The sequence below is a fragment of the Camelus ferus genome, chromosome 4 (assembly GCF_009834535.1).
Source record: "Camelus ferus isolate YT-003-E chromosome 4, BCGSAC_Cfer_1.0, whole genome shotgun sequence".
NCBI lineage: Eukaryota > Metazoa > Chordata > Mammalia > Artiodactyla > Camelidae > Camelus > Camelus ferus.
This window is the reverse complement of record NC_045699.1, coordinates 75,180,701-75,192,702: the sequence shown is the minus strand read 5'-3', so window position 1 is coordinate 75,192,702 and position 12,002 is coordinate 75,180,701. Positions and strand designations below refer to the sequence as shown.

Below are 12,002 nucleotides of genomic sequence, written 5' to 3'. Positions count from 1 at the left end.
GTTTTAAAACATCACCACAATATCATTCTCACAACTAAAGTTTTGAAAAGGCCTCATAACATGACCTACACAGTGTTCACATTTTCCCAACTGTACCGTGAATGGGTTTTTTACGCGACTTATTAAAATCTTTAACAGACCTTATTTTTTAGAGCAGTTTTAGGTTCACGGCAAAACTGAGGATGTGGAGACTCCCCCCACCCCTGCTGCCCCTTCGTACACACGCATGGCCCTCACCAGCACCCACGCCAGGCGGGCCGTTTGTTGCCGCTGGTGAGCCTGCCTGGACACGTCGTCCTCACCCCGAGTCCCCCAGTTGAGGGGGCATCTGTTTTGGGCTCTCTGTTTTGTTCCACTGACCTTTTTGCCAGTGTTTCACCAGTACCCCGCCGTCTCGATAACTGCAGCTTTGTAGTAAGTCTTGTGGTTGCCTGGTGTCAGTCCTCTGACTTTGTCCTTCTCTTTCAGTGTCGTGTTGGCTATTCTGGGTGCTTGGCCTCTCCTCACAAGCCTTAGGGTCAGTTTGTCGATGTCTACAAAATAACCGCTGGGATTTGGTTGAGGTGGCACTGAACCTGTAGGTCAAGTTGGGTAGAACTGACATCACAACAATAGTGAGCCTCCTATCCTTAAATGTGGGATGTTTCTCCAGTAATTCAGTTATCCTTTGATTTCTTTCATTATCGTTCAATAGGTCAATTAAGAACAAGAACACTACAAGCTTTTGCTTTATGTTTTCTTACCCCTTCCCCAGTGTTCTTCAATTCTTCGTGTGGACCTGAGTTTCTGACCTACATCATCTTTCTTTTCTCTAAAGAACTTCTAACATTTCTAGAAGGCAGGTTTACTACAACACACTCCCTCAGTTTTTGTTTGAGAAAGTCTCTGTTCCTCATTCACTGTTTTTTTTTTAATTGAGTTATAGTCATTTTACAATATTGTGTCAAATTCCAGTGTAGAGCACAATTTTTCAGTTATACATGAACATACATATATTCATTGTCACATTTTTTTCACTGTGAGCTACCACAAGATCTTGTCTATATTTCCTTGTGCTATACAGTATAATCTTGTTTATCTATTCTGCATATGCCTGTCAGTGTCTACAAATATTGAACTCACAGCCTGTCTCTTCCCACCCCCCATCCCCTTAGCAACCACAAGTTTGTATTCTATGTCTATGGGTCTGTTTCTGTTTTGTATTTATGTTCTTTTTTTTTTACATTCCACTATGAGCAATCTCATACGGTATTTTTCTTTCTCTTTCTGGCTTACTTCACTTAGAATGACATTCTCCAGGGACATCCATGTTGCTGCAAATGGCGTTATGTTGTCAGTTTTTATGGCTGAATAGTATTCCATTGTATAAATATACCTCCTCTTCTTTATCCAGGCATCTGTTGATGGACATTTAGGCTGTTTCCATGTCTTGGCTATTGTAAATAGTGCTGCTATGAACACTGGGGTGCAGGTATCTTTTTGAAGTAGGGTTCCCTCTGGATATATGCCCAGGAGCAGGATTCCTGGGTCATACGATAAGTCTGTTCCTAGTCTTTTGAGGAATCTCCATACTGTTTTCCACAGTGGCTGCACCAAACTGCAGTCCCACCAGCAGTGAAGGAGGGTTCCCTTTTCTCCACAGCCTCTCCAGCATTTGTCGTTTGTGGGTTTTTGAGTGATGGCCATTCTGACTGGTGTGAGGTGATACCTCATTGTAGTTTTGATTTGCATTTCTCTGATAATTAGTGATATTGAGCACTTTTTCATGTGCCTATTGATCATTTGTATGGCTTCCTTGGAGAATTGCTTGTTTAGGTCTTTTGCCCATTTTTGGATTGGGTTGTTTGGTTGTTTCTTATTAAGTTGTATGAGCTGCTTATATATTCTGGAGATCGAGCCTTTGTCGGTTTCATTGTTTGCAAAAATTTCCTCCCATTCCGTAGGTTTTCGTTTTGTTTTACTTATGGTTTCCTTTGCTGTGCAGAAGCTTGTAAGTTTCATTAGGTCCCATTTGTTTATTCTCGCTTTTATTTCTATGGCTTGAGTAGACTGTTCTAGGAGAACATTTTTGAGATGTAGGTCAGATAATGTTTTGCCTATATTTTCTTCTAGGAGGTTTATTGTATCTTGTCTTATGTTTAAGTCTTTGATCCATTTTGAGTTTAATTTTGTGTATGGTGTGAGGGAGTGTTCTAGCTTCATTGATTTACATGCTGCTGTCCAGTTTTCCCAACACCATTTGCTGAAGAGACTGTCTTTATTCCATTGTATATTCTTGCCTCCTTTGTCGAAGATGAGTTGACCAAAAGTTTGTGGGTTCATTTCTGGGCTCTCTATTCTGTTCCATTGGTCCATATGTCTGTTTTTGTACCAATACCATGCTGTCTTGATGACTGTAGCTCTATAGTATTGTGTGAAGTCTGGGAGAGTTATTCCTCCAGCCTCTTTCTTTCTCTTCAGTAGTGCTTTGGCAATTCTCGGTCTTTGATGGTTCCATATAAATTTTATTATGATTTGTTCTAGTTCTGTGGAATATGTCCTGGGTAATTTGATAGGGATTGCATTAAATGTGTAGATTGCCTTGGGCAGTGTGACCATTTTAACAATATTGATTCTTCCAATCCAGGAGGATGGGGTATCTTTCCATTTTTTAAAGTCTTCTTTAATTTCCCTCATCAATGGTTTATATTTTTCTGTGTATAATTCTTTCACCTCCTTGGTTAGATTTATTCCCAGGTATTTTATTACTTTGGGTGCTATATTAAAGGGGATTGTTTCTTTACTTTCTTTTTCTGTTGATTCATTGTTAGTGTAAAGAAATGCAGCTGATTTTGAACGTTAATCTTGTAACCTGCTACCTTGCTGAATTCTTCGATCAGCTCTAGTAGTTTTTGTGTGGACCTTTTAGGGTCTTCTATATATAGTAACATGTCATCAGCATATAGTGACACTTTTACTCTTCTTTTCCAATGTGGATCCCTTTTATTTCTCTCTCTTGCCTGATTGCTGTGGCTAGGATTTCCAAGACTATGTTGAATAGGAGTGGTGATAGTGGGCAGCCTTGTCTTGTCCCAGATTTTAGTGGGAAGCTTTTGAGTTCTTCACCATTGAGTACTATGCTGGCTGTATGTTTGTCATATATAGCTTTTATTATGTTGAGATATGTTCCCTCTATACCCACCTTGGCGAGAGTTTTTATCATAAATGGGTGCTGAATTTTATCAAATGCTTTTTCTGCATCTATTGAGATGATCATGTGGTTTTTGTCCTTTCTCTTGTTGACCTCCTTCAGAAGAATGACTGCACAGGGTGCAGAATTCCAGGCTGAAGGGCTTTCCTCTCAGCACTTCACCATGCTCTTCCTGCCCGCATGGTTTCTGAGAGGTTGGGTGTCACTCTTGTCTTCGTCCCTCTGTAGATAAATTGCTGCCGCTGGCTTCCTTCAGGGTTTTTTTTGTCTTTGATTTTCTGTAATTTGAATATGATATGCAGAGGTCGTTTTCTCAGCATTTGTCCTGCTTGGTGTTCTCTGTGCTTCCTGGCTCTGTGGTTTGGTCTGACATCAGTTTCTGTGAGTGCTACTGTGGACATTTCTTGTGCCACGTCCTTCTTCCCCTTCCGTGTGCCTGCGGGCTCGTGCCACGCTGTTTGCAGGTGGCCCGCAGGCCTCTGTCCCCCGAAAGTCTTCTGTGTGCATTTCTGTTGCTGTGTCTTCAGGTGCAGGGACGCTCCCCGAGCTGTGCCCCATCTTCCCTCAGCTCGTCGAAGGCTCCTTCGTTTCTGTTGGGGTGTTGCTGGTCTCTGGCCTCTGCTTTTGGCTCTCTCTCACAGCAGTGCCTCTCTGCTCGCAGGGTTCGTCTTTTTGCACCCGTCTGCTTTGTCCGCCGGAGCCTTAGCATGTGCACCGTAGTTACTCTGCATTCAGGCACCCCTGCCGTGTCTGATTGTAATGCTTGTCATGTCTCTTCAGGTGGTTTTTGCCTTTAGGGTGCCTTGCAGGCTTTCCTGATAGCTGGACATGGCGTGTCTGGTCAAAGGACCTGCAGTAGATGGGCCTTAGTGATGTGGTGGTGAGGTGGAGGGGGGCCCGCTCTGTGGTCCGAGGCGGGGGTCTCAGCCACTGGGGAGCCTGTGCCCCTGGCCTGCGACCCTCACCAGGGCTCCTCTTTTGGTCCTGGCCTGTGAGCGGGATGAGTGGCGAGAGTGGACTGCAGCTGGGTGTTTCTCCCCCTAGGCCAGCAGGGCTCAGGCAAAACCCCAGTAGGTCAGGCTGTGGTTAGCCAGTGTCCCCGAGAGCAAGCCTTGTTGGCCGGTTCAGGATGGTTCCTTTTCCTCCCCGACTCCCCGACCAGAGGCCCAGGGGAGTTTTTCTCCAGTATTGACCATGGCAACCTGGGTGAACTCCTGGAGGTAAATCTCACAGCACTGAGGGCCCTGTGACTGCACCCCTGGAACTTCTTCTCTCAGACTCTGCAACTGAGGCCCCAGCAGCCTGTCCATCAGGTCTGCCCTCCTGCCCCAGCACCAGCTCCCATGGGGGCTGCCCTTTGTGGGCTCCACCAGGCGGAGGTGCCCCGTACCTTCCACTGGGGGCCGCGGTGACTGCGCTTCCCGTGTGGGCCAAAGAAGAGCTGTGGGTTTCTCAGTTTTTCAGCCTTTTCCTTGTTAGGGTGAGTGGTGACTTCCCAGCTCCTCGCTGCTGGGCTGGAAGCGGGGAGCCTGTGAGTCATTTTAGGAGTCTCTTTTTCCTGGTGTGCAGATCAGGGTCTGAATGAGTTGCACGTTGCTACTGTGGTCTCTTTCTTAAGCCTTTCTTTCTAAAAAACTCTTACCATGGAAAAACTCAGGCACAAGCAAAGCAGATGGAAGATGTAGTGAAGGTAAGGGCCCTTCACCCAGCAAAGTCCTGCTGAGCCCCAGCCCATCCGGTTCTGTCTGTGCCCCTGGGACCCGCCCTATGTGTGAGCCCTTCGTTTCAGTGTCTTCAGCACAGTTCTCAGTACTTCTCCAGAAGACACGGGCTGTTTTTAAATGTGACCACAGTGCCATTTCGCTCCTAAAGGTGTGGTAGTGACTCTTTAGTGTCTCTGTTGAGTCCCCTGCGTGCTCCAGCTGCCTTGCAAGTCGGGGTCCCCACCCTGCCTGGTTGATGGGTCTTCCAGTCTCCTCTCTAAAGCCCCGGGAGGCCGTGGCATCTCTGCTGGCCCTGAGGTCTGACAGCTGGGTGGGACTCTGCCTGGCCCCCTCCCCTCCTCTCCTCTGGGTCTGGGGGCCAGGGCATGGGTCTCACAGTTGGTTGGGAGGTCGGGAGGCACCAGACATCTGTCCTTCTCTGCAGGGTGCTAGCCGCCTGCCGCCCAGGCTGAGAGCCATGCATCCTTGGGGTTTGCGAGGTTGAGATTAATGCTTTGGTCCCTGTCATCTTCCAGAGGGGACTCTTCTCCACATTCTTGTTCTGCCGTCACTGTGAACTGTGGCTCCAGACAAGCGGGTGTTTCCACACCCTGGCAGGTGTCATGACGTGGTGCTCACTTCCAGGGCCTCTCTCCCCACTGAGCCCCCCCCTGGCGTGAGGAGTGTAGGTCGTAGGGCGAAGGGGGTCCTGCCCAGGGCTCTTGCCAAGTAGGCCAGCACGCATCATTAAATAAATCGCCTTCCTCGCTAAAATGAAATCCTCTCTCTTACATAAATTCACAAAAAGGCTGCTGCACATTTCTGATGTTCTGCTCGGCCCACTGCTGTTGTCTGTTCTGTGTGGATGTCAGTTTGATGCCGGTGGCTTTGCAGAGTGCCCGGCGTCCTCCAGGCCTGTCTCTGTGGGCGGTCCTCGAGGGCTGGCCGTGCCCTGTGGCCAGGGCCGTCTGCCTCATGTGGGCTCTCTGTGCTCCTCATCTTGACTCTGCGTGTCTGTTTCTAGGACCCTTCGCTGTTGGATGGCCGAGTGACACTACTCCATGTCCCAGCAGGCACGGTGGTGTCGAGGCAAGGGGACCAGGTGAGCTTTTGGCTGCCCCCCGAGTGGTCACCAGGGCCGCCCGGGGCTGCAGCTGGCGCTGGACGGAGCTGGGAGAAGGTGGCCCCAGCATGGTCCAGCCTGGGCAGCCAGAGGACATGACGTGGGGTCTGCTGTCACTGTCCCGGGCCAGCTCTCTCCCTCAGGCTTGTGAAGATGTCTGTGGGTGTGCTGAGTGCCACTGAGCCTGCCCTCTTGCTGTGGGGGGCGGGGGGCATATCCACACCCACACAGGCCATGTTCACGGGCACGTTCACGGCCATTGTCGCTGACCTCACGAGTCAGGTGCAGAAGGAATACTTTTGCTTGCTTGGTCCTCAAACCCAGTACAGAGGAAAACTAATTTTGTCATAAATGAACGAAATTGCTTGTTCTGAGAGTCCTGGTCTGCTGGGCTGGCAGAGTCGCGTCCACCAGCTCTGGCTCCTGGGATCACATCTCTTGGGGTTCTCTGCTGGTGAGGGCTGCCTTCTCTCCAGCCCCGCACTAGCACGGGGCAGGTCGGAGAGCAGCTGTGGGGAGAAAGGCCTTTCTTGTTGGGCGAGCAGATGGACCTGGGGCCCCCACTCCTGGACAGACTCTCCTGCGGAGCATCGCTGCTCGGCTGGGGGCGGCCACCCTGCAGGGAGAGGGCCCGCATTCACCCCTGTGGCCGAGCCGATGGCACATCTGTGCGGAACAGCCAAACATGCAGGGCCTCCCAGGCTGGGCTTACCGCGGAGCACCCGCTAACAAAGTGACAGTTGAGTGACTAACGTGTAGATGCTGCTGAACTGTCTCCATCGAGTTGGCGCCTTGGCTGTCCAGGAGACGGGGTGCGGGGCGGGGTGGGGCGGCTAGGCTGACCGCCGGGCCATCCTGTCAGGACGTGAACATCCTCTTCGTGGTCTCGGGGCTGCTGCATGTGTACCAGCGAAAGATCGACAGCGAGGAGGACACATGCCTGTTCGTCACGCGCCCGGGTGAGATGGTGGGCCAGCTGGCTGTGCTCACAGGCGAGCCCCTCATCTTCACCATCAAGGCCAACCGCGACTGCAGCTTCCTCTCCATCTCCAAGGCCCACTTCTACGAGTGAGTCCCTGCCCGCCGGCCACCCGGCTCCTGTGGGGCTCCTGTGAGGCCCTTGGAGCTCACCTGTGTGGCACATGTCTGTCCGGGGTGTGCTTGTGATTGTGTCTGTTTTTGTGTCCATATGGTGCGTCCATGAGTGCACGTCTGTGTGCATGTGTGTGCGCATGCCTGTCTGCATATGTCCTTGTGTGTGCAGACAGTGCGAGTCCCCTGACATTGGCAGCCCCCATCCTGCAGACGTGGTCTGGATGTTGACCTGAGGGACCTCACCCAACCCGGGGCTTATGCACCAAATGCCCTTCTTCCCCCAAACTTCCCTTCGGAGTTCAGGCTCGTGGGGGCTGCTGTCCTGGACGTCCCCCTGGGATGTCTCCGGGGTCTCACTCTCTGTCGTCCGAAGCAGAACTTTAGATTTTCCACGTGTTCCTGCTCCCGATTTAGTTACCTGCTCAGGCTCGGCCGAGTCCCAGGTCACCCAGGCTCCACACCCTCCCTCGCCCCATCCAGCCAGACCTCAGCCCACGAGCCGACCACTTGCCTGCCACTGCCTTCTGGAAGCCTCCACAGTGTAGTGGGTCCCCTGCTATCTCCTCACCCTCAGCCCTGTTCTCACAGAGCAGATGGGAGACGGATGGGTGGTGCTCCCGCCCCAAGCCCGCCAGTGACTTCCATCACACCAGGTGCTAGCTTTCCCAGCTGCGTGCCCCATGGTCTCCGCATCTGACCTCTTGGCCACCCTCATTCCTACCCCCCGCCCTCGTCTTCACGTTCTATCGCGGGGAGGAGGCTGGAGCTCTGACCCACCGCCAGGATGGGGGCCTTCTGTGTAGCCTGTACTCGGGGGCTCCAGAAGCCCTCCTACAGCCACTGGTCACTGGGCTTCCAGGGCTTGATGGGGCAGCTGGCTGACTGGGCGCCGTGCCCACCCTGGCCCGTGGCCAGTGTCTGTGGCGCCGGCTGTGTGGGTGGGGGTGCCGCGGCCTGGAGTGAAGGGCCTGGAGTGACGCTGGGGTGCCCACAGCATCATGCGGAGGCAACCGGACGTGGTCCTGGGTGTGGCGCACACCATGGTCAAGCGGGTGTCCTCCTTCGTGCGGCAGATTGACTTCGCCCTGGACTGGGTGGAAGTGGAAGCTGGCCGCGCCATATACAGGTGAAGCCCTCGGGGCAGATCCGGGCAGGGCTCAGGGCGGGGCTGTTTTATGGGGCAGCAGGCCTCCTGGTCCTCCTGTGCACACGCCACACTGACGCACACTCGCTTGTTCGTGGGCGTCTCTACGTGGATACACGCGGGTCCACGCCATCCTTTCACATGGAAACACATTCTGATGTGCTAAATGCCATCTCAGATGGGTGTCCTTGGTTCCACATGGTAACAATGGCTGCATTCAGAGTTTCACACTCGCCCAGATCACACAGACCTGGGTTGCAGCGGTCATTTTTCACGTTATTAAAAGCTAAAACTAAGAAAATTTTAAATTTTTTATTTAAAGTCATTTACTTAAAAATCACAATAAACCCTTTATGTGTTAGCGTACGTATTTTTTAATGGAAAACAACTATTTTCCAAAGCAAAAAAACTTAGTGAGAAGACTGAATTTTTTTTCTGATGCCTTGGGGTCTTTTGTTTTTCTGCTTTGCCTCTGAGGGCTTCTGGCTGGGGCCCTGCATGCCCCCAGCAGCCTCCTTCCCACAGGCAGGGGGACAAGTCTGACTGTACCTACATCGTCCTCAGCGGCCGCCTGCGCTCCGTGATCCGGAAGGATGACGGCAAAAAGCGCCTGGCGGGGGAATATGGCCGGGGCGACCTCGTCGGAGTGGTAGGGCCGCCCCCACCATGCCATGGGGAGGGAGGCGGGCCACTGCCTTTTGAGGGGTCTGGGGGTGGCCCAGGGGGTTGTCACTTCTCGAAGATCTCCCCCAGGAAGAATGCGGGGTGGGCAGGGTAGGGGCTGGGGAGTGGCCCCTGGGCAAGGTGATCCCTCTGAGAGCCTAGAGGCCCTCACAGGCAAGGCCGTGTCCTGTCTGCCCTGCGGTTCTCACAGGCGCCTCCCCCTTCAGCACAGGAGTGCTGGGTGAGCCCCGTTTCCTCCCACTGCCCATCACCTGCATGGGCCCTGCCCTCAGGTGCTGGTTGCACTGGCCCCAGCAGCCGGCTCCTCTCCCCAGGTGGAGACGCTCACCCACCAGGCGAGAGCTACCACGGTGCATGCTGTCCGGGACTCAGAGCTGGCCAAGCTCCCCGCAGGAGCCCTGACATCCATCAAGCGCAGGTACCCGCAGGTGAGGCTGCGTCTGGCGGGGGAGGGCCTGAACGTCCACACTGGGGGTCTGGGCGCCAGAGCGAGGTTCCCACAGGAACACCTGGAGTAGGACCAGCTTCCAGGACTGTGTGGGCGTGGGCAGCCCGTGGGGCAGGGCCTCAGGGTTGGGTCGGGCAGGGTTCCCCTGCCCTAGACGCACTCACAGATAGCAGTGCCGTCTGGCGATGGGCATTTCTCCCTGGGCAGCCCTGCTCTGGCCTTCTGGCGGCTGCCTCCCTGCTTCTAAGTGACAGGCGTGCAGCCCAGGAGGGGGAAGGGCGAGGCAGGGTGGCTGCTTCACCAAGTCGGCCAAGTGGCTGCCAGGGCAGGACTGGCCGGGCGGCTCTGAGGGCTCAGGCCTCCTCCAGCTTCACAAGCTGCTTGTGGACAAATGAACAGCCCCCAGTTTATTTTACGAAGGAATGTGACTTTAATACCAAAACTTGATAAAAATAATGCAGAAAACTTTAAATCATTTCTCTTAGTACCATAACTAGAGATACTCCAAACGTTAGCACATCAGCTATAATAAATACGTGTCTGATTAGGGCCCATCAAGGGATGTTACCAGTGTTGGGAAGTTATTAAATGTAATTAATTATGGCAAAAAATTAAAGAAGACCCTCATGATTATATTAAGGCCTCTCACAAAATTCAACCATTACTAATAAACACTTTAAATAAAATAAGAGTGAAAGGAACCCTTTTAAACATAACAAAGACTGTTTCTTCCCAGCCACCGAAGTCCTGAAGAGCCAGCCTCCTTGTCAGCTGACATGGAAAATTAAAAAAATGAGACAAGTGTGTATATTTGGAAAAGGAGTAGAAATTACATTTGCAGACAGCATGTATCTCTTTTTCTTAACATTTTTTTATTGAGTTATAGTCATTTTACAATATTGTGTCAGATTCCAGTGTAGAGCACAATTTTTCAGTTGTACATGAACATATATATATTCATTGTCACATTTTTTTCTTTGTGAGCTACCATAAGAGTTTGTATATATTTCCCTGTGCTATACAGTATAATCTTGTTTATCTATTCTACAGTTTTGAAGTCCCAGTCTATCCCTTCCCACCCCCCCGCCCCCTTGGCAACCACAAGTCTGTGTTCTATGTCTATGAGTCTATTTCTGTTTTGTATTTATACTTTGTTTTTGTTTTTTTTTTTAGATTCTACATATGAGCCATCTCATATGGTATTTTTCTTTCTCTTTCTGGCTTACTTCACTTAGAATGACAGTCTCCAGGGACACCCATGTTGCTGCAAATGGCGTTATGTTGTCAGTTTTTATGGCTGAATAGTATTCCATTGTATAAATATACCACCTCTTCTTTATCCAGTCATCCGTTGATGGACATTTAGGTTGTCTCCATGTCTTGACTATTGTAAATAGTGCTGCTATGAACAGTGGGGTGCAGGTATCATCCTGAAGTAGGGTTCCTTCTGGATATATGCCCAGGAGTGGGATTCCTGGGTCATACGATAAGTCTGTTCCTAGTCTTTTGAGGAATCTCCATACTGTTTTCCACAGTGGCTGCACCAAACTGCAGTCCCACCAGCAGTGAAGGAGGGTTCCCTTTTCTCCACAGCCTCTCCAGCATTTGTCGTTTGTGGGTTTTTGAGTGACGGCCATTCTGACTGGTGTGAGGTGATACCTCATCATAGTTTTGATTTGCATTTCTCTGATAATTAGTGATATTGAGCATTTTTTCATGTGCCTATTGATCATTTGTATGTCTTCCTTGGAGAATTGCTTGTTTAGGTCTTCTGCCCATTTTTGGATGAGGTTGTTTGTTTCTTTCTTGTTAAGTCATATGAGCTGCTTATATATTCTGGAGATCGAGCCTTTGTCGGTTTCATTTGCAAAAATTTCCTCCCATTCCATAGGTTTTCGTTTTGTTTTGCTTATGGTTTCCTTTGCTGTGCAGAAGCTTGTAAGTTTCATTAGGTCCCATTTGTTTATTCTCGCTTTTATTTCTATGGCTTGAGTAGACTGTTCTAGGAGAACATTTTTGAGATGTAGGTCAGATAATGTTTTGCCTATATTTTCTTCTAGGAGGTTTATTGTATCTTGTGTTATGTTTAAGTCTTTGATCCATTTTGAGTTTAATTTTGTGTATGGTGTAAGGGAGTGTTCTAGCAGACAGCATGTATCTTTTATGAGAAAACTCCAAGTGAACTGACATGAGGATTTGGAAGAGAAGTAAGTGGAGTGGCAGGTAGAAATGGAAGTCCACCCCCTGACACCAGGTAAACCAGCAGAGTCATTCAGAGCAAGGCTGTGGGGAAGAGAAGCCAGACGCAGCATGGAGGCCGCGCCGTCCTGGGGCTGGGGGAGCCCAGGCCCCTTCCAGGGCTTGTCTTTCCCATTGGAAGCCAGGTGGAGGTGTAGGGCGCCCTCCCTGGGGAGGCCGTGGGGTCGGTCCGCAGTGGCCCTGGCTCTGCACAGGCACCAGGCAGTGGCAGAACCAGGGCCGCCCCTTGTGTTGCTGGGCCTAGTCATAGGCACCCGGCTCAGGCTCCCAGCCCTTCTTTCACTTCGTGTGTCGGTGTCGACTGAAGAGTCTTCTTTCCATTCCTGTTGTGAGCCTTTACCGTCATCTCAATTTGG

At 50.9% G+C, this 12,002-nt stretch overlaps 1 protein-coding gene across 8 annotated transcripts in view; it reads left to right on the top strand.

Moving 5' to 3' along the window:
* PNPLA7 (patatin like phospholipase domain containing 7) overlaps positions 1-12,002 on the top strand; it is a 45,928-nt gene that overhangs the window by 21,928 nt on the left and 11,998 nt on the right. For 7 of the 8 annotated variants that reach the window (XM_032479037.1, XM_032479035.1, XM_032479034.1 and 4 more), the window contains 5 exons: positions 5,918-5,995; positions 6,879-7,084; positions 8,106-8,237; positions 8,781-8,904; positions 9,254-9,367. In XM_032479037.1, coding sequence (XP_032334928.1) covers positions 5,918-5,995; positions 6,879-7,084; positions 8,106-8,237; positions 8,781-8,904; positions 9,254-9,367 — 654 coding nt within the window. The remainder of the gene's footprint in view (positions 1-5,917; positions 5,996-6,878; positions 7,085-8,105; positions 8,238-8,780; positions 8,905-9,253; positions 9,368-12,002) is intronic. The other variant, XM_032479036.1, reaches the window with a different exon arrangement.